Here is a 26,074-nt window from a genome sequence, read left to right on the forward strand (position 1 = left end):
ACACAGTTGTGGTGGGTCAGCTTGCTACAACTTTATTCCAAACATTTTCTCTGCGTGTGTGTGTGTGTGTAAATGTGTGTGTGTGTGTATATATATATATATATATATATATATACACACACACACACACATATATATATATATATATATATATATATACACACATGCGCGCGCACACACACACACACACACACACAAATGGCTGATCGACATCACTTTCCCGTCCACGTGATTAACAACACACCTTTAACAAAATAGTTCAAGTAGCACGTCATTCAATAGCATTTTTATTGATCTTATAATTTTCTCTCGCTCTCTCTTCACATACTATAGTGTTTCTCGCGATAATTGTTCCTTTATTTTCTCCTTTTCAAACACGGAGGTGACGAGACGCTACACAAACAGTGACACACGGCGCTACACAACTCACCGCGCACGCACGCACGCACGCACACAAAAACATGTGTGCGCTTAAAAAAAAATTAAAAAGAAAATGGCCGCGCTCATGCTAAGGCGCTACGGCTAAAGGTCCTTTTGTTGACGTGAAATTTTGGCGTTCGTATTTCGGAGGCAAGTTGACATGAAAGTTGATGGGACGTTTACATTTGATAGGAAGTCGACAAAAACCTTGCCAAAAAAGCTCGTCAAGCCGACTTGAATGTAACAGGAAGTTGACAAAGTGAATGCCAAGTTGGCATGAAAATGACAAAAAGTCGACAACGTCAAAGAAGTTGTCAGTAAAGCAGACGTGAAATTGACACACTTGAGCGTAAGTCCAAAAACCTGACGGTAAGTTTACAAATTCAATATGAATTTGTCGGAAAAGTCGACCCACGTTGACGCCGGAGTCGACGGGAACTTGACAACATTGACGGTCGGTCGATCAAGTCGACATGAAGTTGACAAAGTCGACAGATGGAAAAACTCGCCAGGAAGTCGACAAAGTGAACACGAAGGTGACGGACGCCGGCAAGAAGTTTGTCACACTCGACAGTGTTGAAAAAGATGAGCGGAAGTCGACGGAGTCAACATTTGGGTGGCACAAATTGAATTTCAAAGTTGGCAGCCGGTTGACGAGCTGAAAAAGTTGAGGGCAAGCTAGCAAAATTGGACTGGAAGTTGACCCGATGGGAAGTATTATTATTATTATTATTTTTTTTTTTTACTCGCTATCGAAGACCGAAGCGGGGAAAACACGAACGGTGACAATCGTGCGCGTGAGGTTGTGTGCGCATACACACACACATTGCGGTGTTCACTTCCATTTGAGGCACGTTGACCCCCTTTTTGTGTGCCCTCAACGTTAAACACTTTATTTTTTATTTTTTTAAACCATATTTGATCACTTGGTTTCAAGTTTCAAAAGCGCTCCACCCCCCCAAAAAAAATAAGCATAAAATCAAACAAAAAAGCAGACGTGGTTAAACATGGCAAATGTGAGCAGAGCCGAGCTTCCACAAACCAACTCAAACGATGAAAAACATGACAAGCAATCACCGAGCTACAGTTTGTCCTTTTTCTTCTTGCTTTTTATCGGAAACAAACAGTTTGGGGTCGTTTTCCAGATTAACGTGTTCGGAACCAAAATCGTGCACATCGAAACGTTTTGGTCGTTTTGTTTTCACGGTTAAATTACAGACGCACAGAAAATCATTCCTTTTGGAGGCTGACCAACTCAAAGGGAGTTTGCGACCAAAAACGAGACCAACCCCAAACGCACGCATGCGTCGTACGCGTTGCGTTAGCATGTTGCCGCCGCCCAATCAAATCACCAAACTTCCGATTTTTTTGTCGTCGTGCTTTCTTTTGAATCCAAAGCTATTTCTTATGCGTTTGGATTTCTGCGAGCAACCGAACTAATGCATCACAATTTTTTGCGAGACATTTGATATTTTTACATCGTTTACCGGACAGCGACGACATATTTGGTGAAAATGTTAGCGGGCGGCAAACTGAAGCCCATCGACCATTGGGCTGAGTGTGCGGAAATTTTGGGACATGAGTCAAACCCCCGAAACAAACTTCACGTGTAAAAAAAAAAAAAAAAACACAAACAAAAAAAAACCAAGCTAACAAACAACAAAAAAACAAGTTAGCTCTTTGGTGGATAAAAGGTGACACGGCGCCAACATCGCGACGCCGCGCAGCGTTTTGCGTGTGGAAGCTCAACCCGCTTGGCTGCAATTTGACAAAAACCAACACGGAAAAATACAAAATTCAAACACCGCAGCTGTGAGAGAAGAGCACGCGTTATTAAAAATGACAAAAATCCCCCCAAAACTAAGAAACTAAACTTCCCGACGCTTGACAAAATAAATCTGTGACAAACCAAAACCTTTTATATTCCCTCTACAATTATGTACAATTTGACTTTATACAAGTAAAGCAGCGGCGCACTCCTCACAGACAACGCACGCCTGTGCGGGCACGAGGCCGAGCGCTTCAGGCCGAGCCGCTCTTGGAGAGGTTGGGGTAGATGACGGCTGCCGTCACGGCGACCATCGCCGCGACGACCGGCACCCAGGGGCTCCAGCCGCCCTGTCGGGAGACGCACGACGCACAAACACACGCAGACATGCGCGCAGATGAGAGACACGCAGACTCTCACACATGCACACAAACGGACAAACAACCACAAAGGCAGACACACAGATGCATACACGAATATACCCACGCACAAAGACACATCCGAAAACACACACAGTCACAGACACACACCAAGATATTGAGGTGAGCAGGTTGCATGTGTTGTAACTTTGCCAAAAGGTAAATAGAAAGAGGGAAAGAAAAGTTGGTCAACAAAGTCACATTTCGAGGCCCTCAAAGTCCGTAAGATTGTATTCGTCTTCTTGTTCCGATTCTAAATTTGTTCCCACGTTGCTGTTCGCGCAAACAAAAGCGCGCGAGTCACATTTAATTGTCGCGCCGAGTCACGTCCGCGCTCGCTCGCTCGCCGTTTGGACCATGATGTCGTCGGGTCCCAGACGGATGAGCGCGCCGCAGTGGAGACTGCCTACACACACACACCGTACTAAATAATGACGTGACAAAATATGTATTATTTAATGCTACACCTTCAAGGCCATAAAATAATGGATTCTCTAAGAACCCTTCGTTTGTCTGGATTTTAGTCATGACCGTTGTCTTCGTCAAAGCAAAAACTTGTCACATCTCGCTAATGTAACTTTTTACTCGTACTAATGTCGACTTTTTTTTGGGGGCGCAAAAATATGATTTTGTTCCCCCCCCCTCCGAGTGCAGCCCCTCACCCTAACCAACAAACCAAAATACCAAATAAGTACAACAAATAGACTTCGAAAATACGATCTCTTTGTACCTTGAGGGCCTGCGTGCATATGAGAATAGAAACAGTTTTAGAAACGGGAACAACATTCAAGCGGAACGGAAAACAAATCCAAGCGGAGATGTGAAGCAGGCGCATGCATGTGCACAAAAACATTGAAATGGCCAAAAAAAGCCAACGGAGCAGCTGAGACGGAACAAAAGGGAACTAAGCTCCTTAAAGATTCTTCTTCATAAAATGAAAAACATTCTTTGAGTCCAACATGCTCAATAAGTTGTCAAGTGCGAGAGGCCGCATCTTTTTGGGTCGGGGGCTTTAAGGAGCAGAGTTACGAGACTTGGAGTCTGTGATGCGTTCGAGCACGAGCGCATGGCGATAAAAGAATGGAAGGAAAATGCGCTCTTCGGATTTCACGCTCGTCAAAATGCGCAAAAGGACAATCACGTCTGTTGGGTTTCAAAAGGCTTGCCAAACGCGTGTTGTCCCTGAACGCCTCACGCCAAAACATTTTGCCATCTCGGAGAAAGAGAGGAAGCCAATTTCTGGAAAAGTCAGCATTTTCCCGCAAAAAGCCGCACCGACACGCGACGGAGGGACAAAGTCGAGCTGGGTATTTTCTGCCGACCGGGAGGCCGTATCGAAGGCGGGACGGCCTCTGTGCGAAAGGGAGTCTTGTTCTAACCTTTAGCATTTCAAAGCAATTTTCACAACAACTATTTTCTACGTCGTACCAGACCAGACGCTGGCCGACCTCTCGCCGGGTTCTGCGTCAAAGGAAGAGATCAAACTCCAAATCTCTGTGTCGAATAGTCAGACGGAGAGGAGACGAGCTGCTTTCAAATCGAGATCTGGGAAAAACCAAAAAGGCGCACCGGAGCAGGCATTTCAGGGGAACGGATGAAACCATTTTGGAGCGTTTCTGTGTGAAAGAGGGGGCGAGAGAGCTTAGCCTGAAAGAAGCGAGTCGCCTCCTCATCGTTAGACTTTCTCGCAGAGATCCTGTAAAATTGGAGCATCGGATCAGGTTTTTCAGGAGATCCGATGCGCAAATTTTGCTGGATCTCTCGTGTGAAAGAGGCTCGTTCTTCTCTCTCTCTGTGTCTCGTCATCTTAAGACGCTTTTACACAGAGATCCTGATAGATTGCCGCTTCAAAGCTGCGTCCACTTTGACTTTTCAGACAGAACCCGGCAAAGCGGGACGTGACAAGCATCGGATAACTCGATGACGTCCGATCTGACAAGTGAAATAGTCGAAACAGACTGGAGTGTCTTTGAAAAATTCAGCCGGCGGCCTGGATGAATATACGGACACCGTCACATCCTAGATCGGTTTCTGTGAAGAGGTTTGTGTCCCAACAAAATCATTTCGCACATTCAACAACAAGCCGTGGTTCACTGCCAAACTTAAGGAGGACGCATATCAGAGCGGGGACAGGGCCCTGTACAATCGAGCGAGAAACCAGCGAACTCGAGAAATTAACATTGCAAAGAGGATCTATGCAGCAAAGTTGGAAAAACAGCTTTGCGCTAACGACTCAAAATCAGTCTGGCGTGCATTCCAATCGCTGGCTAATTACAAGCGACGATCCCCCCGAGCTGAGAACAATAGCACACTAGCCGACGACTTGAATACCTTCTACTGCAGATTTGAAAAGGACACTTTCACACCCGCCACCTCATCCGCACGCAGCATCAGCAGTGGGGCGCCCCGAGGTCGTGTCCTCTCTCCGCTGCTCTTCTCTCTCTCTCCACGAACGACCGCACCTCAGCGAACCCGACTGTCAAACTCCTGAAGTTTGCAGACGACACCGCCGTCATCGCCGGTGACGAGTCCGCATATCGACGGGAAGCGGAGCGGCCGGAGCCGCGGTGCGGCCGACGCGAGCCGGAGCCGAACGCGCTCGAGACGGTAGAGAATGATCGTGGACTTCGGGAGGCGTCCTTCGCCACGGCTGCCCCTCACGCCGTCCGGCCGCCTCGTGACAACCGTCGAGACCTTCGAGTTCCTGGGAATTCCCATCTCTCGGGACCCGAAGTTGGGCGACCGACATCGACTCCGTCCTCAAAAAGGCCCAGCGGAGGACGTACTTCCTGCGGCTTCTGAGAAAGCACGGCCTGCCGCCGGAGCCGCTGAGACGGTTCTACACGGCGGTCATCGAATCGGTCCCGTGTTCTTCCATCACAGTCTGGTTCGGTGCCGCCACAAAAAAGGACAAACTCCGACTGCGACGGACAATCCAAACTGCTGAAAGGATTGTCGGTACCCCCCTACCCGCCATTGAGGACTTGCACGCTGCCAGAACTAAGACAAGGGCGTGCAAAATCCTCTCGGAGCCTCCGCACCCCGGTCACCGGCTCTTCCGGCTCCTTCCCTCAGGTCGGCGCTACCGATCAACGCAAACCAGAACTAGTAGACATTCCGACAGCTTCTTCCCTCTTGCGATCGACTTCTTAAACACCTAACCTATAATTCCATGACAACAAGCTGGCAATTTTTTGACTTGAGTTGGTTGTCACATTTGTGTGGGGCCAATGACGTATGACTCGTGCACTCACTGCAGTGGTCTCGCCACGCTGCACTATTTGCATATACCGGCCACTCGTGCCAGAGTCGCATCTGCTCCATTTGCACACGGATTGAGGAGTATCTGCAACATTTGCACAACCGACATTGTCCCAGATGATCGCACCACTCGTCACTTTAAACCGCATCCGCTCCTTGAAGTCTCGGCGCCCCTTGCGCAACGGTCATTGCGCCGGACTATTGCAATATGAGTCGTTCGAACTGCTCTAAGTGCTCGAGGACTCTGCATCTTTTTGCACAATTGTTTTTTGTCAATGTCTTTATGTCCCCAAAGTGTTCTGTAAATTGACTGTTGTACTAGAGCGGCTCCAACGACCGGAGACAAATTCCTTGTGTGTTTTGGACATTCTGATTCTGAAAATAGTCGATGGACAATTGCTTTGGACGAAACAGGGCGCGAGACGAGAGCGCACTCTCTTTTCTCCGGCATTCCCTGGAACGCAGGCGGCCGGGGTCTCGGCTTTGATACTCCCCTCAGGCGGCAGAAAATCGGCGAGACGACGTTGTCCGACCGATCCCCGTCAGCGACCTGGCAAAGAGGCGGTGCGAAAAAAAAAAAAAACAACAACAATAATCCCGTCTTTAAACAGACAGTTTCGACAGGCGGAGGGAGGGATCGATCGGTGGCACAGAAGAGACGAAGACGCGTGTCGGCGTGTACCTTTCTACCAGCCAGGACAAGACCCAGGAATTTGGCTTGGACAGGCTGCAGTATGGATGGCCATTGGGGGGGAATGAGGGGTTTTCGGGGAGGAGAGGGATAAGAAGAAATCAGCCAAAACCAACACGGGAGGACGGAGCAGCGGTGGCGAGGGAGGGACGAGGGCCGTTTTAAGGTTCGGGACCAAGCGCTGATGGGAATAGCCGACATTTTGCGAGTCACGGAAAATATCGCTCGAGCGGTGGTCCCTTGAGATAAGAGTGCCTCGACTTAAGGATTTTTCCAGTATTTGAAATCCGCCGTTTCAAGATGTTTTTGACTCCGCGGCCCCGGGTTTGCACGCAGACATTTTCATCATTCCTATTGAATTCATTCTGATGAACTGTGTACATGTGACGTGATCTATTCCGATTGGGGGTATCCACGTGCGCCACATTCAATCGCGGGACACGCGCACGTCGACGTAAGCGTCAAGTCGCTTATCAAGACGGAGGTCCGTCGCGGCGACGGTTCGGAACCCGAGCCCCGCGATAAACGAGGGACGACTGTCGTGAAAACAAGATCTTCGTCGCATACGAGCTCTGGTTGGAAGCCGCCGTATTTAGGCGCGTCAACGATGACGTCGGCGCGCATGTATGTCAAGACAGAGTGGCAGGGCACGCACGGCCGGCCGCGCGGGGCGCCGTCGTCCGTGCGTACGTCGCAAACTCCCTTGAGTTGGGCTCTTACTGAGGCTTACACTTCATCTGCCTCATTTCGACAGGTTTGCCACACGGTTTTCGCCGGCAGGGCCTCGCTTGCCTATCGGATGCAATCTTCTACCTTGCAAACAGCCGGCTAAAAGCACAAAATTACGGGGATCGCAAATGCGTACATTTTTTTTTTTACGTTTTTTGCATCGTTTGCAAACATCTGATACTTGGATGACATTAGCGCCATGAGACATAGGAAATAATAGCGAGGGCTTTATAGCGCAGCATGCATCTTATGTGAACGCTGTCGATGAAGATCGGTGGAAAACTGACATACGATAATAACGACCAAATAAATGATCTCAGCGTGGCTGCCGTTTGTTTACGCCGGCCCGTGATTGCGTTTATCCGAGCTAAACATCCTGATGCGGGGAGGAAGAGGAGGAAGAAGTGGGGGAGGGGCGGCGTCAAACTAGCGTCTGCTTTCCATCAGCCGAGGCGAAGCCGTGACGCGACGTCACCGTCACCTCAGCTGGGCTCGCGCTGACGCGCTACCTTGATTGGTGTGTGTATGCTACTGCAATCGTGCCGTTTGTTTACTGTTATGTTTCGTGTGATTCGCTTGATGGTTTTTGCGCTTGTGGTACTTCCAAGTTCAAAACGCGGCCCAAAATTGTCCAGCTCCATGTTACTGTGAAGTAAGCGTCGTGTTTCATACCCGTCGCCTGCAGGCCGCGACCAGTTGCCCTGCACGCGCCCGGTAGGCAGGCTGAAGGACCCAAAAACAAGACGCGTGATTGGACGTTTCGCATCGGCAAATCGCAATCACTCTCTGTCACTCTCGCGATACAGTGCCATATATATAGTGAGGTTGGCATTTTGTAGTGCTGTTGGAATGTGTAGCGAGTACAGGTTCGGACCCCGCTCGATTAATCGGTTCAACCCCTGATAAAAATCCTTATGCACCGATTAGGGAGAAGGGGATGAGGAATGATTCCGCTGCGTTCGGAATCATTCACTCCTTCCCTACTCCGTAATCACGATATAGCCAACCGTACAGGCTGAAACGCTTAATTGAATCATTGACTCTCGGGCTGAAACAATTAATCATGAATACACCATAATCACGCTACAAATTATTCTTTTTTCTTTGAGGGGGTCTTCTGTCTTCCTCACCCGGTCCCACGTCCACGCTGAAAGGACTCTTTGGCACAGCGGCGCCCCCGAAGGTGACGGCGAGCGCGTGCAGGCCGGCCTGCGTGGGCCGGTAGGTGCAGCGGTACAAGTTGTCGCCCTTGTCCTCCATCATCGCCTCCACGACGTCGTCAAGGCCCTGCGGGTCTTTGATCATCACCGTCACGTCTCCCGTACCGGCTCCTAAAAATAGAAGACCGCAGCTACGTTTTTGCCTTGCGTGGGGTCGCTCCGCAATGTTGTGTGCATCCGTGTTTATGTTCTGGGACGCTACCAAATGTATTTGTTTCACCCAGACTGCCTCAGTTCTTGCCATTTTGCCCCATTTCTCCTAATTAGACCTGTTTTTCCACAACTAGACTGACATGATCACTCCACAATGTTGTGTGCAGTCATGTTTATGGCACTGGAAAATACGCCGCTTATTTGTTGTTCCCAGTCTGCCTCACTTCATTTCTCCAAAGGACTCCCCCACCCCCCCCCCCCACTAGATGTGGTCGCTCCACAATGTTGTGTGCATCCATGTCAATGTTCTGGGAAGCTACTAAATGTATTTGTTTCACCCAGACTGCCTCAGTTCTTGCCATTTTGCCCCATTTCTCCTAATGAGACCTGTTTTTCCACAACTGGACTGACATGATCACTCCACAATGTTGTGTGCAGTCAGTCATGTTTATGGCACTGGAAAATACGCCGCTTATTTGTTGTTCCCAGTCTGCCTCACTTCATTTCTCCAAAAGACTCCCCCATTCACCCCCCCCCCCACTAGATGTGGTCGCTCCACAATGTTGTGTGCATCCATGTCAATGTTCTGGGAAGCTACTAAATGTATTTGTTTCACCCAGACTGCCTCAGTTCTTGCCATTTTGCCCCATTTCTCCTAATGAGACCTGTTTTTCACAACTAGACTGACATGATCACTCCACAATGTTGTGTGCAGTCATGTTTATGGCACTGGAAAATACGCCGCTTATTTGTTGTTCCCAGTCTGCCTCACTTCATTTCTCCAAAGGACTCCCCCATCCCCCCCCCCCCACTAGATGTGGTCGCTCCACAATGTTGTGTGCATCCATGTCAATGTTCTGGGAAGCTACTAAATGTATTTGTTTCACCCAGACTGCCTCAGTTCTTGCCATTTTGCCCCATTTCTCCTAATGAGACCTGTTTTTCCACAACTGGACTGACATGATCACTCCACAATGTTGTGTGCAGTCATGTTTATGGCACTGAAAAATACGCCGCTTATTTGTTGTTCCCAGTTTGCCTCATTTCTATAATTTCTCCAAAATACTCCCCTTTTTCCCTGAGTCACTCCACAATGTTGTGTGCATCCATGGCAATGTTCTGGGAAGCTACCAAATGTATTTGTTTCACCCAGACTGCCTCAGTTCTTGCCATTTTGCCCCATTTCTCCTAATTAGACCCGTTTTTCCACAACTAGACTGACATGATCACTCCACAATGTTGTGTGCAGTCATGTTTATGGCACTGGAAAATACGCCGCTTATTTGTTGTTCCCAGTCTGCCTCACTTCATTTCTCCAAAAGACTCCCCCATCCCCCCCCCCCCACTAGATGCGGTCGCTCCACAATGTTGTGTGCATCCATGTCAATGTTCTGGGAAGCTACTAAATGTATTTGTTTCACCCAGACTGCCTCAGTTCTTGCCATTTTGCCCCATTTCTCCTAATTAGACCTGTTTTTCCACAACTAGACTGACATGATCACTCCACAATGTTGTGTGCAGTCATGTTTATGGCACTGGAAAATACGCCGCTTATTTGTTGTTCCCAGTCTGCCTCACTTCATTTCTCCAAATGACTCCCCCACCCCCCACCCCACTAGATGTGGTCGCTCCACAATGTTGTGTGCATCCATGTCAATGTTCTGGGAAGCTACTAAATGTATTTGTTTCACCCAGACTGCCTCAGTTCTTGCCATTTTGCCCCATTTCTCCTAATGAGACCTGTTTTTCCACAACTGGACTGACATGATCACTCCACAATGTTGTGTGCAGTCAGTCATGTTTATGGCACTGGAAAATACGCCGCTTATTTGTTGTTCCCAGTCTGCCTCACTTCATTTCTCCAAAAGACTCCCCCATTCACCCCCCCCTCCCACTAGATGTGGTCGCTCCACAATGTTGTGTGCATCCATGTCAATGTTCTGGGAAGCTACTAAATGTATTTGTTTCACCCAGACTGCCTCAGTTCTTGCCATTTTGCCCCATTTCTCCTAATGAGACCTGTTTTTCACAACTAGACTGACATGATCACTCCACAATGTTGTGTGCAGTCATGTTTATGGCACTGGAAAATACGCCGCTTATTTGTTGTTCCCAGTCTGCCTCACTTCATTTCTCCAAAGGACTCCCCCATCCCCCCCCCCCACTAGATGTGGTCGCTCCACAATGTTGTGTGCATCCATGTCAATGTTCTGGGAAGCTACTAAATGTATTTGTTTCACCCAGACTGCCTCAGTTCTTGCCATTTTGCCCCATTTCTCCTAATGAGACCTGTTTTTCCACAACTGGACTGACATGATCACTCCACAATGTTGTGTGCAGTCACGTTTATGGCACTGAAAAATACGCCGCTTATTTGTTGTTCCCAGTTTGCCTCATTTCTATAATTTCTCCAAAATACTCCCCTTTTTCCCTGAGTCACTCCACAATGTTGTGTGCATCCATGGCAATGTTCTGGGAAGCTACCAAATGTATTTGTTTCACCCAGACTGCCTCAGTTCTTGCCATTTTGCCCCATTTCTCCTAATTAGACCCGTTTTTCCACAACTAGACTGACATGATCACTCCACAATGTTGTGTGCAGTCATGTTTATGGCACTGGAAAATACGCCGCTTATTTGTTGTTCCCAGTCTGCCTCACTTCATTTCTCCAAAAGACTCCCCCATCCCCCCCCCCCACTAGATGCGGTCGCTCCACAATGTTGTGTGCATCCATGTCAATGTTCTGGGAAGCTACTAAATGTATTTGTTTCACCCAGACTGCCTCAGTTCTTGCCATTTTGCCCCATTTCTCCTAATGAGACCTGTTTTTCACAACTAGACTGACATGATCACTCCACAATGTTGTGTGCAGTCAGTCATGTTTATGGCACTGAAAAATACGCCGCTTATATTTCTTTAATTTCTCCAAAATACTCCCCTTTTTCCCTGAGTCACTCCACAATGTTGTGTGCATCCATGGCAATGTTCTGGGAAGCTACCAAATGTATTTGTTTCACCCAGACTGCCTCAGTTCTTGCCATTTTGCCCCATTTCTCCTAATTAGACCCGTTTTTCCACAACTAGACTGACATGATCACTCCACAATGTTGTGTGCAGTCATGTTTATGGCACTGGAAAATACGCCGCTTATTTGTTGTTCCCAGTTTGCCTCATTTCTATAATTTCTCCAAAATACTCCCCTTTTTCCCTGAGTCACTCCACAATGTTGTGTGCATCCATGGCAATGTTCTGGGAAGCTACCAAATGTATTTGTTTCACCCAGACTGCCTCAGTTCTTGCCATTTTGCCCCATTTCTCCTAATTAGACCTGTTTTTCCACAACTAGACTGACATGATCACTCCACAATGTTGTGTGCAGTCATGTTTATGGCACTGGAAAATACGCCGCTTATTTGTTGTTCCCAGTCTGCCTCACTTCATTTCTCCAAAGGACTCCCCCATCCCCCCCCCCACTAGATGTGGTCGCTCCACAATGTTGTGTGCATCCATGTCAATGTTCTGGGAAGCTACTAAATGTATTTGTTTCACCCAGACTGCCTCAGTTCTTGCCATTTTGCCCCATTTCTCCTAATTAGACCTGTTTTTCCACAACTGGACTGACATGATCACTCCACAATGTTGTGTGCAGTCAGTCATGTTTATGGCACTGGAAAATACGCCGCTTATTTGTTGTTCCCAGTTTGCCTCATTTCTTTAATTTCTCCAAAATACTCCCCTTTTTCCCTGAGTCGCTCCACAATGTTGTGTGCATCCATGGCAATGTTCTGGGAAGCTACCAAATGTATTTGTTTCACCCAGACTGCCTCAGTTCTTGCCATTTTGCCCCATTTCTCCTAATGAGACCCGTTTTTCCACAACTAGACTGACATGATCACTCCACAATGTTGTGTGCAGTCATGTTTATGGCACTGGAAAATACGCCGCTTATTTGTTGTTCCCAGTCTGCCTCACTTCATTTCTCCAAAGGACTCCCCCATCCCCCCCCCCACTAGATGTGGTCGCTCCACAATGTTGTGTGCATCCATGTCAATGTTCTGGGAAGCTACTAAATGTATTTGTTTCACCCAGACTGCCTCAGTTCTTGCCATTTTGCCCCATTTCTCCTAATTAGACCCGTTTTTCCACAACTAGACTGACATGATCACTCCACAATGTTGTGTGCAGTCATGTTTATGGCACTGGAAAATACGCCGCTTATTTGTTGTTCCCAGTCTGCCTCACTTCATTTCTCCAAAGGACTCCCCCATCCCCCCCCCCACTAGATGTGGTCGCTCCACAATGTTGTGTGCATCCATGTCAATGTTCTGGGAAGCTACTAAATGTATTTGTTTCACCCAGACTGCCTCAGTTCTTGCCATTTTGCCCCATTTCTCCTAATTAGACCTGTTTTTCCACAACTGGACTGACATGATCACTCCACAATGTTGTGTGCAGTCAGTCATGTTTATGGCACTGGAAAATACGCCGCTTATTTGTTGTTCCCAGTTTGCCTCATTTCTTTAATTTCTCCAAAATACTCCCCTTTTTCCCTGAGTCGCTCCACAATGTTGTGTGCATCCATGGCAATGTTCTGGGAAGCTACCAAATGTATTTGTTTCACCCAGACTGCCTCAGTTCTTGCCATTTTGCCCCATTTCTCCTAATGAGACCCGTTTTTCCACAACTAGACTGACATGATCACTCCACAATGTTGTGTGCAGTCATGTTTATGGCACTGGAAAATATGCCGCTTATTTGTTGTTCCCAGTCTGCCTCACTTCATTTCTCCAAAGGACTCCCCCATCCCCCCCCCCCCACTAGATGTGGTCGCTCCACAATGTTGTGTGCATCCATGTCAATGTTCTGGGAAGCTACTAAATGTATTTGTTTCACCCAGACTGCCTCAGTTCTTGCCATTTTGCCCCATTTCTCCTCATGAGACCTGTTTTTCACAACTAGACTGACATGATCACTCCACAATGTTGTGTGCAGTCAGTCATGTTTATGGCACTGAAAAATACGCCGCTTATTTGTTGTTCCCAGTTTGCCTCATTTCTTTAATTTCTCCAAAATACTCCTTTTTTCCTTAGTCACTCCACAATGTTGTGTGCATCCATGTTTACGTTCCGGGATGCTACACAATGCATCAGTTCCACCCAGTCTGCCTCACTTCATTTCTCCAAAGGACTCCCCCATCCCCCCCCCCACTAGATGTGGTCGCTCCACAATGTTGTGTGCATCCATGTCAATGTTCTGGGAAGCTACTAAATGTATTTGTTTCACCCAGACTGCCTCAGTTCTTGCCATTTTGCCCCATTTCTCCTAATTAGACCTGTTTTTCCACAACTGGACTGACATGATCACTCCACAATGTTGTGTGCAGTCAGTCATGTTTATGGCACTGGAAAATACGCCGCTTATTTGTTGTTCCCAGTTTGCCTCATTTCTTTAATTTCTCCAAAATACTCCCCTTTTTCCCTGAGTCGCTCCACAATGTTGTGTGCATCCATGGCAATGTTCTGGGAAGCTACCAAATGTATTTGTTTCACCCAGACTGCCTCAGTTCTTGCCATTTTGCCCCATTTCTCCTAATGAGACCCGTTTTTCCACAACTAGACTGACATGATCACTCCACAATGTTGTGTGCAGTCATGTTTATGGCACTGGAAAATACGCCGCTTATTTGTTGTTCCCAGTCTGCCTCACTTCATTTCTCCAAAGGACTCCCCCATCCCCCCCCCCCACTAGATGTGGTCGCTCCACAATGTTGTGTGCATCCATGTCAATGTTCTGGGAAGCTACTAAATGTATTTGTTTCACCCAGACTGCCTCAGTTCTTGCCATTTTGTCCCATTTCTCCTCATGAGACCTGTTTTTCACAACTAGACTGACATGATCACTCCACAATGTTGTGTGCAGTCAGTCATGTTTATGGCACTGGAAAATACGCCGCTTATTTGTTGTTTTCAGTTTGCCTCATTTCTTTAATTTCTCCAAAATACTCCTTTTTTCCTTAGTCACTCCACAATGTTGTGTGCATCCATGTTTACGTTCTGGGATGCTACACAATGCATCAGTTCCACCCAGTCTGCCTCACTTCATTTTTCCAAAATAGTCCCCCCCTCCCTCCCTCCCCTTCTCCCGCATTAGACTCCGGTATGTGGTCACGCCACAATAATGTGTCACGTTTATGTCCCGGGACACTTGATCAGAAAAACAGATACCTGCAGTGTAGATGTCAAAGTACGTGGACTTGTCGGCGATATTGCCCACTGGTTCGATTCCCGGCCCTTTCACCGCCACCTTGGAGGCGTCGCCCAGCGCTTTGTCCACACCCACCTCGAAGGGGCTCTTGGGGATGGGCTGGCCCACAAACAACACCGTCACCTGCCACAAATACGGGACAATCCTCCACCTCGAGCACGTTGAGCAAATATTTGAGTCGTCATCAAAAGAGGAAAGACAACCTTGTGGGTTCCAACTACTTGAGGGACGTAGGTGACGTCGTACGTCTTCTTGGCATCGTTGGGCTCCGCCTTCAGCTGAGATGCAAAGAAAGACAATAAGTGATTGGTGGACCTGCCTGTCAATCATTTCAGGGCGAAGAGGGCGCCAACCTCTTGTCTGGTGCCGCCCGGGTGGTCCAGATAGACCGTCACTTGACCCTGCCCGGCGCTGAACGTGTCCACCGTGAACACGGCGGGGCGGAGCACCCGGTTGCCCGTCGGTTCGATACCTACACGTGAATGAGATCGGGTGCTGCAGGTTAGGGTGGTTAAGGTCAAAGATGGTGTGTAATAGCCAAAGGAAAAGAAACACCTTATTGTAATCATAAATTAATCATTCCATTTTTAGTATTTTATTATTCATCGTATTTAAACAATTATTAAATAAAAACATGGTTAAATGTATGTGTGTAAAGGGTTTATTTTTCTAATATTTTTATTTTATTATTTGCAATGAATACAAAATACATCATTTAATTGACATTCCATGCCCACTTCAACTTTACCCCCTATTTTTAGTCTTAGGGTTAGGACTGAAATTAGCCTGTTTAGAGGGGGCGGCCCTGTCTCATGCAAGCCTCAACCCCGCCCCACGTACTACTGGGCCGATGACAAGCATAGCTTTTATTACCATGACAACCGGGAGCGGCACAAAGGCGTCGCGACGAAGCAAGCGGCTTCTACTTGCCGAAGTGCAAGCCAGATTTTGGTGATATTTTAAAAAAATTAAAAATAAATTAAAAAAATAAAGGGGGGAGTGCCCATCGAGGCAAGAAAAGCACTTTGGCTTGTGAAGGCAGCACTTCGACTTTTTGAGAGTTAAAAAAAAAAAAAAAAAAAAAAAAAAAAAAAAAAAAAAAATATATAATCCATTTTGGAATAAGGCTGTCACAGAACAAAATGTGGAAAAACAGAAATGCCGTAAATAATTTCTGGACGCAAAAAAAAAAAAAAAAGATTGTGTGTTCTTAGCGTGTGGCGATTCTGGTAACTATGACACTGGCGGTGAGGCTGCGGGTTAGATCACGATGTCCATGGATTTCCTTCTCGGGACGCCGAGGACAAACGGCAGCCTCGCCAGTTTGCGCGCGCGCGTTCGGAGCTCATTGTTCTCGACGAGGCGCTCACTTCCCGTCATTGTAAAGACGCACCAGCGTTTCCAGTCGGACCTGCGAGGACGTTTTTGGCTCATTTCCTCCAACACAGGCAATTACATGACTAAAAAGTGTGAACATACAGACGTACTACGCACAACACGAGGCCATTGGAACCATGCTTGAGCCCAGACGTGCACATCTCATGACGCATGCGATCGTGCCTCTAGCCGATTATTTTATAACCGATAAATCATTAAAAAAAAAACTGAAATGACAAAAAAAAAAGTCAATGGGCATGCATGCTGTGCCCATTGACTTTTTTTTTTGACTGCATTGGGCACATAGAAACGAACAACCATTCGCACTCACATGCGCACCGACGGGCCATTTAGAGTCTTCCATCGACCGACCACGCATGTTTTTGGAATGTGGGAGGAAACCGGAGTGCCTGGCGAAAACCCACGCAGGCACATGGAGAACATGCAAACCCCACACAGGCGGGGCCGGGGATTGAACCCCGCTCCACAGAACTGTGAGGCAGATGTGCTAACCAGTAGCCCGCCGTGCCGCGAGAAATAATCGAGTCAAAATTTTTAAAAGTGACCACGCTCAAGTGGCATCACGCGTCACGGCGAATGCGGTTGCTCCTCCCACACGTTGATTACAGCTGCCAATTTTGCCAACACAACAACAACCACTCGAAATAATCCACAGGTGGCAGCGCGAGCGTATGTCGTGTGCGGAGCACCTGGCCCGTAGGCTCGCGCCTTCTTGGGGTTGAGTTTGGGCTTGAGGGGAGCGCCGGGCTTCAAGTTGGCTTTGGGGAACTGAGACAAGTACGTCATCACAGACATCTCGTCCACCTGCGGGTCGATGATCTCCTCTGGGGCGATCACCTGCGCACGCGCACACGCACACGCACCGGGTCAACACTGCATGCGTGTGTCACGTCGGAAAACGGGCAAAGGAAGGGAACGGAACCTGAGGGATGCCCAGCCAGTCGTCAGCCAGCCGCATTGCTTCTGTGGCGTTCTCCGCCGGCTTCACTGGATCCCAAGTCTCCCAGTCGGGACACAGGCCTGAAACACACGCACGCAGCACGCACACAGCAGACATTCACAGACAAACACACACTCAAATGGACACACACACACACACACACACACATCCAGAGAAACACACACACACGCACACGCACACACACACACATACACAGACAAACACACACTCAAATGGACACACACACACACACACACAGTTTACCAAAATATTTCTCCTGTTTGTCCTTCAGGACGTCGGCGCCGCGGGCACAGCGTACCTGGCGCGCAGCCGTCCACCAACGCCCCCAGCGCCCTCCCCGTCCGCCAGTCCTGCTGAAAGTTGGTGATGGGCATGTCGGGGACTTTGTTCTGGATCCAGCCCAGCAGACGCTGCTTGGGGGTCTTGGATGCGGACTGGAAGGCAAAACCGGGAATGTTAGCGACTCGATGCGAAATGGAAACAAAGCAGAGGGGGCGCGCATCCGACCTCGCTGTCGTCGCCCTCCGACACGGGCATGGAGATGGAGTAGTGCAGGATGAGGGTCCACACAAGACCCAGGATCAGCTTCAGGTTCCCATCCACAATTGTTCCCGGATCTTGAAACAAGAAATCCCATTGATTGAGTGATACATTTCAACGATACTGTACAGAATCACAAATTAACAGGGTTTGGTGTCAGGTCTGTCGCCGTGGTAACCTATTGTTGGCATGCAAGGACGAGCAAGAGCGTGTATGAACAAAGACAATGAATACAAAGACAATGGCAAGATTAAAATGAAAAAACATTTTTAAAAGGCAGGAGACTTGTTCATACCTTAGCGTTTTCTCCTTTCCATTTATCAATTCACGATATTATATTAAGTCATCACGAGCCGAAACCTGGAAAGCAGGTTAGCAGACATCTGTGTGCGCATGCGCGAACGAGCATGACTACGGTTTGATGACATGATTGTTTAAAGCAGAAATTTTGTTTTCTTCACGGCTGGTGTCTTTGGACAAAAGTTAAATGCATGTACTGTATATCATTTATTGATACAACTATGATATGATAAATACGGAAACCAAAAAAAATCGAATATTTCCTCTTTGGTGACATCTTGTGGTAAAAAGAGATCATAGACGTGATCCGGTCTCATTCACCCGAACCGGGTGAAAGCGTAAATTAAGGTAAATTAAGGAGACTACAGTATGAACACGAACATCGAGGGAGCTAATCGAAGGATGCTAATGTGCGGCACTAACTTCAGGACACTGAAGAACCCTAACGCGGACGGAGCTAACTTTAGAAAGCTAAAGTAAGGATGGGGAAAATAAAAATCACAACCCCAACATAGAAGGGTGCTCACTTAAAGGATGCTAGAGTAAGAACGCCAACATAAAGGCAGCTCAGTTAAAGATGAAAAGATGCCAAGTAAGTGTCGGTGTAAGAACACAAACCTCAAGGGAGATAACTGAAGCACGCCAAGTAATGTCGCTAACTTAAGGGTGCTAAAGTAAGAACCCTACTGTCAAGGGAATTCATTTTAGGGTGCTTAAGTCATGATTCGAATTCCAGCACGCTAAAGTCGGAACTCTAACAGAGAGGAATGCAATTTAACGATGCCAAATTATGGCGCCAACGTAAGGAAGCTAAAATACGAAGTCAAACGTAAAGGTGGCTAACGTAAGGATGCTAACGTTTTTTCCCCTGACTCATCAACTTCCTGTTGCTGGGAAGCAATGCGTGTCACGCTGATAAGAGGCAGCCATTTTGTGCCCTCACGATTCACCTTGACACGCACGCTTATCTCCCTCACACACAAGCTCCCCATGTTGTGTCGCTAGTGTTTCCATAGCAACAGGTCAAACACGGCAGTCAGTGCGGTGTTTAATGGCCTCCAGCCGCCTTTGTCTACACTTCCGACTGTGCCAAGCGAGACGAGTGTGGGCGGAGCCATGCGGCCAGGCCAGTTTTTCGATTTGCGGTTGCATGTTGACAAGATGCCATAAGTTGCAATCATTTAGACGTTTTAGTGCAAGTGAGGGGAGGAAAAAAAGTGAACCACAATGGATTTTTTGAAGATACAACAAAGTGTGGAAAGACTGTTTATAGGTTTTAATATGAACACAGGTTAACTTTTTTTTTTTTATACTCTCCAAGATGCTAAGTTAAAGTAAGGATGTTAAAAGCGGCAAACGGCCCTATTCGGGGTATAGGCGCGTACCGATACCGGGCTGACGACAGGCTTATTTCAAGGCATCTGGTGGTTGTGAAGGTTGCCGATACTTAAAGCAAAAAAAGAAATCAATTCCAAAAAAAAATTCAAAATCTGACATCGGATAAGTCCTCCTCGACAGAAGCGGGCACGACGATGCCGCCGTTTGACATCGCTGAATCGTAATATAAGTCAGAAAGGAAAGTTTTTGTCCACAATGATGTCATTCTGTTAAATGAAAATTGTACGATCCAAAGTACGACTGGCGGTGTCTGCGAGGACTCCGGAGTGAATACTCGTACTGGTATCGGTCTGGAAAGAGAAAAACAAAAAAAAAGTGGCATGGAACATCCCGACTTCTTTTAGCAATCATGTTTCCATGTTAAGAGAACAACTTCCAGGCTCACCACATGTGCATCTGATGACATCATTGCGTGTGTGAGGGTCTTAATGACAGGGCAGCTTGTGAGTCTGCGCGTGCGCTTGTGGCGCACCGCCGCTCGCTGCCTCGTAGCAACGTGCTAACATAAGGATGCCGACGTAAGTTGGATGAGTCATGGCGCCAACTTGAGGGCGCTAAAGTGCAGGCGCTTACTAAGGATGCTTGTGTGAAGATGCCAATGTCAGGCGGCTAACGTGAGGATGCTAAAGCAATGCTAAACCAAGCTGCACTTCCAGTCAGGAAAGCTGAGTGACTTTAGTGAAAGTGAGGGAAAAGATCAGGTAGCGCAACAGGATGTGCTGCTGCTGCTGCTACTACTACTGTGTGTGCACGCGCGCGCACACGCACGTTCCACAACACTGACATCATTGATGCAAGCACCCAACCCCAAATTCCACCACAACCCCCCACACTCACAAATGCCTCAATAAACACTCACTCACACACACACACACACCCAGAGAAACAAACTCGATGACATCACCACACACGCGACAAGACGTAGCTTTACCGCATTTGAAATGAAGGACAAAAAGAATGTAAATATATGAACTTGCTAAAGTAACAACAGAAGGCACGGCGTGCATGCATGTGCACATGCTAACACGGAGATACTAAACAATATAAATGAAATGCTGAAGTCAGGATGCAAAACTCAGGACGTTACTATAAGGGTGGCAAGGAGAGACGCCAACAGAAGAATAATAAAGTGAGGGAACAAAAATAAGGATGCTAAAGTTGAGACACAAACACGCAAAAGCAAAAAGAAGGACGCTAACATTAACAATTAAGTAAGGAAGCCAACTTCGGTGCTAAAGCAAGACTGCTAATGTGTGTAAACTTGTATGTTAAAACTAAGAATGCTAAATTAAAGATGCTAAAGTAAATCCATCACAAAAGCATGACAGAGTAAGGATGCTAAAGACGCTAACTTGAAGATGACAATGTAAAGAGCCCAATAGAAGTTTGCAAATATCAAGTGCTAAAGTCAGGAAACTCATTTAGGACGCTCAAGACACCAACGTAGGGATTCTAAAAGAAGGACACATACACAAGGATGCTAAAGTAAGGATGCTAACCAGAGAGCATCATGTCACAATTCATGCTCAACAAATGTGCTAGTTAGCATCCAATTATGATCATCATAAACGCCCTCAGATGAAGGATATCAATGTGACAAGATGAAAGACGAGAGGTTTATTTCCTCAAGCCAGAAATGACTCCTCAAGTACGAAGCACACAAGTTTGTCGCTTTAAACGCAAGTGAACGAACAAGTCTCGACACTCGGGTGACACGCGCGCACGCGTAGTTTCAAGTGAACTTTGGTCGGTCACACCTGAAAACGCTCAACGCGTCTGTTACACAATCGATGAGCCAACACAACAGCCACGACAAAAACTGCAAATCCGTCAAAATTGTCAATCAATCACAGACCAGAAAAGACGGGCGAGGTCTTGTTGAACCAAAACCTGATTACGTATGCATGTCGTCGAAACAACACGACGCGTTTATACTTTCAACAAGCAGGCCACACGCAAGCTAACATCCGTTACCTAAAAATCATATCGAGGCCGATGACGGGCTGCTAACAGAAGGCCGCCAACACTACGATGCTAATGTGAAAACGCTAACATAAGGGTGGCAACAGAAGCGCACGATCTTGAGGTGGCAAGTTTGCCGGCGACTATTCGAGGGAAATCATTGAACGGCGTGAATCCGCTTCGAACGTAGCGAGCGACGACCATTTAGCGTCGCAGGCTAGCCAGGATGTGCTGAAAAGAGCGTCAAGGCGGTGACGTCAACCAAACTTTGACACTTTTAATATCATTTCAGTTGGCCACACAAAGTCTGTCTTGACGCCAGCTGACGCGCTTACAAAGATGAGCGTTGGTCACGGTGACGCCATTCTGCATTTTACAGGACAAGGAAGTGAAATGAAAGCCAATCAGGGGCTTTGTTGTTGCTGCGCCAGTCTGTCCTCGGAGGCTATCGCGCCGCGTGCGAGCGGAACAGTGGCGGTTTCAGATACGAGCGATACGGGCAGCCTCTGCCAGGGTGGCACTCCTAAAGTGCTAAAACGCCAATGCTAAAGTGACGATGCTAAACTAAGGGATCGGACTAAGAAGGCGAAAGGTCGGACACTCGTGGAAGCAGGCTAACGTAAGGCAACTCGCGCTGGCGTCTGGTTTTTGTCATTGGCTGGAAAAAACGTCAGCTTGAGCCAATCAGACCTCACCCCGTGCCACCTTTCTGGCATTCCCCCCCTCGACCCAGGTGCCATCCTGCCACTTCCGGCTCAGATGCGACCTACAAAAGGCGGGACACTGGCGGGTCGTCGCTGACTAAACACGACTTTTGTGACGTCCATCGTGACTATCGTCATTGTGAAAAGTGTGCACGCCCAATACAAATAACGCAAACGTGAGGCAACACATCCACCTGTGCGTGACAACACCCGTTTGTTTTGATACACACACGGATTTCACAATGCCAGCGTGACGAAGTCCGTCTCTGTTGTCGATTCCCGCCTCGCCTCATTAAAGCGAGTGTCGAAACGTCGCAGCCGACATGACGGCGCAGCGCAAACAGCAGTCAAAGGACGACACTACAAAAACACATTGGGCCCATTCAACGGGGTCACAGAAAGATAACGTCTTCATAAGATGCGATGACAGCGTGAGACCATTCACCACCACATTCTTTCAGCGAAGAGGTGAAGGATGTCACTCAAAGCTCATGTTCGCGTGACACACACTCAAAGATCTGAGTCACACACAATTGCGACACAAACACACGATTACACAGACACACGCTCTCACGTTCACCAACACAGTGAACACTCTTCTGCCTGAGAAGATCTTTGTCCATCATGACACCAAGCAGCATTTTGACCTTTTTGGTCACGTTTTTAACGCCACAATCCAAGAAAAGAGGACTTTATGACAAGGCGAGCTTTGATTTGGTCTTGTATGGCAACTCTTCCAAATGAAAGAAACCATAAATCGTCTCTTTGGACTTGCAACGCGCTCAACGTCCCTCAGGGCAGAATTTGGCCGCACGTGTTTGCGATTCGTGTGCGGCGTTCAAAACACTCGCAAGTTCAAACTTGCTTCTTTCGGCAGCCAACTTTGAAGACGAATTTAAAATCTCCTTCGACTCTTCCATGAAGCACCATTTGTTTCCTTGAACCTCACACGCCCACCCGAGTGTGCAAATTCATCCGTGCCCACTCCAGCTGCTGTTGCCACGCACGCCGAACTCCCTCCACAAATGTGCCACTTCCAAAGTGGTATAAACGTCATTGAGAAAAACAATAACAATAACAAGAAGAAAATCACTCGTTCGGCGCGTTTATTGGAAGATGTGCATCACACTGAACTCGTTAGGTTAGCGCAAACGAAACGCCAATAGGCTTCGGTCTTCTGTTCTCGTCACAAACGTCATAGTTCGTATTTCTTTCTCCAGGGCCCAATATTGCCGAATCCGAGCCCGGAATCCGCTGCTCGAAAGGAAGGCAAAACGAGCGCGATGCGTTCTACGCAACGCCAATCAAACGAGTGCTCGTGAAAAGCGGCTCGATTGTTAAGGGGGATTCGGCGGAGGCTTTGCGGAACTCACCGATGGACACGAGCTTGACGTTCTCGTTGTCCAGGAACTCGAGCGCCACCGAGACGTTCTCCAGCTTCATCTGCCTGAAGCTGGGCCTGAGGTTGAAGCGGCGGTGCATCTTCTGCTGGCTGAGGACCTCCAGAAGGGCGATGAGCCGCAGGCCGTCGCCCAGGTCCAGCTGCAGGTCCACGATCCGCTTGTTGGCGCACTTGAGGTGCTCGTTGATCCAGCGCGTGAAGGTGTTCTGCTGGATCTTCTTCCAGGCCGCGTTGTCCGCCAGGTCCTTCTCCGCGGTGGGCATCTTGGCCGCGGTGCGCGGTGCTGGTGCTCCGTACGGCAAAGCTCGGCTCGGCTCGGCTCGGCGGAACTCTGAACTTTGCTTTCGGATCCTCGCCGGAGCGACTGGCTTGGCAGGGTGCGTTCAGGCGTCGCTTGTCACCACTCGGAATTTACACCACGTCGTCTTCTTCTTCCTCCCTTTATGAACGGATAGCATAGCAAACACCGTTTAGGTGCGTACCGCCCCCTACTGTACGAGAGTGTGCAGCACTCGTGCCCCCCAACCCGCAGATCCGAACAAAGGTCACGCAAATTCTTCCATCTCATCGCGTTATTCACAAATACATACATACAGAAGGCCTTCATCTACCTACTCAATAAAATACTCCATCATTTGCTTCCTCCCATGCTTTATAAATGACAAATGGATCATAGAATTGACATGAGCCATTTTCATGTGGTCACTTATTTCTTTCATTCATGTCGAGCATCTTAACAGAGGTGGAATATATTCTCTCACATTGGAATCCCAAAAATAATCACGTCAAACTCAATTCGTACAACTTCCTTCGCTTGGCAGCATTTCGTAAAACGTTTGCCTTCTTCGAATGTATCCACATTTCCATCGATTCATGACCCCTTTTGTTATTCGTCCACTTAACTCTTTCACCTCAATGACTTCCAGTCGTCATACTTGGCTCCATTGCTTTCCCACATTCGTTGCTTAGATTTGTCACAAATGACGACCCATCTCTTCAGATTTTTATCATTTTATTTTTGTTTGCCTTTATAATTTCTCCAAGTTGAAATATGTCGCGATCTCTGTTGGAATTCTCAGATGAATATCATCCACACACTTGTTCCTCTGAGTTGAATCAACATCTTGATTCCTTGCTCAATGATCGGACTCCACTTCGCCCCTTCCCGTCATTTACGGCACTTACGGCCACGCGTTTGTTGGTTTGGGGGTGGGGGGCGTTTGCTCGCAGGGGTTTAAACGGCGTGACGCGATTTGCGTCCCGCAACGCGAGCAAGCGACGAGGCTCTGTGACGAACCCGCTCGCGATTTTGCGTTCGTGATTCATTGGTTCGCGTCGTGCCCGACTTTGTGGAGCAACCGTGAAGGCAACAGCGCTTTGGATGACGTTGAGGCTTGCGGCCCAGAGATCGTCTATCGCTAAGGTGGAGTAAAGTAACGGTTGAATAGTTTTCGTGTGCACGTGTGGATACGCGGAGTGATACCTCGCAAAGTTTGAGCGAATTCATTTTATCGTCATACTTGCTTTAGGATTTGTCCGCGTTTGAAACTTGGGATTGATTCCCACATGATAGAAATTAAGGTGTTTAAAAAAAACCAGTAATACTTACAGTATTGTATAACACACATTAATATAGTCAGGTTTTACCGAATACATTTACGAATCCATTTTAATGACGTCTTCTTGTTTTAATAAAGCCTCGTGTGTTCATGTCATTAACTCTTAAATCAAATCAATTTAATTTCACGTCGAAAGGAGTTTCAGCCGTGTATTTAATCATTTCATTGGCTTCGAAAAAATCGACTTTGAGTTCAAATAGAATTTCAAAAATCTTTCGAAACTGGTGAAATGAATAGCTTAGTCATAAGTGGCTTCATCGTTTATTTCAATAACCTCTCAAATGAATTCACATTGAATTGCAAAATGATTCAAATCAATTTGAACAAAATGAATACGAACGCTCAACTGAGTTCATTTTTTAGCGTGAACTATATTCGACGTAATTTCGCTGGATTTGACGATTTAACTCCATTTGAATTCCTTTTTTAAAAGGTCATTTTGTCACCACACGTTCATGTTAATAACCTTGTATCATTTATTCCGTTCATTAAATATCATTGCAAAGAGGTTTTAATTCGACAGCCAATGAAATAAGTCATTGTCGTGACATTAATTCAACTCAATTTTAAAAAGTACACGAAGAGGACTGTTTCACTGATGATTCTTTGACACTTCAAGTATTGTTTTTGTAAATGTCATCGTTAACAACATTGTTTCGAACGGACTTTGTCGTTTGTTGAGTGACTTGAAAAAATCAATCGAACGAGTGTCTCACACACAAACTGTCGCGTGATCGCTTTCGTCTGTACAGAGTGACGACAGATGCGTTTAATGACATCAGTTGATAGGAGCGCCGTTGCGCGTCCGGGCTCGTATTTGAATGCTTGTCGGTCGTGAAATGAATCGTGTGCGCAATTTGGCTGA

General features: G+C 47.3%; 1 protein-coding gene across 2 annotated transcripts; it reads right to left on the minus strand.

Moving 5' to 3' along the window:
• Positions 1-271: 271 nt before the first annotated feature.
• On the minus strand, positions 272-26,057 carry LOC133409047 (filamin-B-like). Of its 2 annotated transcripts, XM_061688555.1 has the most exons (11): positions 23,562-24,585; positions 17,792-17,901; positions 17,583-17,718; positions 17,246-17,343; positions 17,013-17,160; positions 15,279-15,397; positions 15,129-15,203; positions 14,886-15,048; positions 8,419-8,619; positions 6,551-6,595; positions 272-2,538 (listed from the first exon to the last, which is right to left on the minus strand). In XM_061688555.1, exons 1-10 carry the CDS (start codon positions 23,851-23,853, stop codon positions 6,555-6,557), a joined length of 1,383 nt encoding a protein of 460 aa, XP_061544539.1. In that variant the 5' UTR covers positions 23,854-24,585; the 3' UTR covers positions 272-2,538; positions 6,551-6,554. The 2 variants fall into 2 exon arrangements, with proteins under 2 accessions (XP_061544539.1, XP_061544538.1); XM_061688554.1 differs by lacking the exons at positions 272-2,538; positions 6,551-6,595 and adding an exon at positions 6,604-8,011 and having other exon boundaries at positions 23,562-26,057.
• Positions 26,058-26,074: the final 17 nt, after the last annotated feature.

Source organism: Phycodurus eques, chromosome 10 (assembly GCF_024500275.1).
Source record: "Phycodurus eques isolate BA_2022a chromosome 10, UOR_Pequ_1.1, whole genome shotgun sequence".
Classification (NCBI taxonomy): domain Eukaryota; kingdom Metazoa; phylum Chordata; class Actinopteri; order Syngnathiformes; family Syngnathidae; genus Phycodurus; species Phycodurus eques.

What these genes read in the sequence shown, in the direction of transcription:
- LOC133409047 (XM_061688554.1), bottom strand. Translation starts at nt 23,853, where the DNA reads ATGCCCACCGCGGAGAAGGACCTGGCGGACAACGCGGCCTGGAAGAAG. An exon ending in GGTGGACGGCTGCGCGCCAG is followed by an intron (nt 17,344 to 17,582) that starts GTACGCTGTGCC and finishes CGTGTGTTTCAG; the next exon opens with GCCTGTGTCCCGACTGGGAG. An exon ending in CTTTGACATCTACACTGCAG is followed by an intron (nt 8,620 to 14,885) that starts GTATCTGTTTTT and finishes TTCTATTTTTAG; the next exon opens with GAGCCGGTACGGGAGACGTG.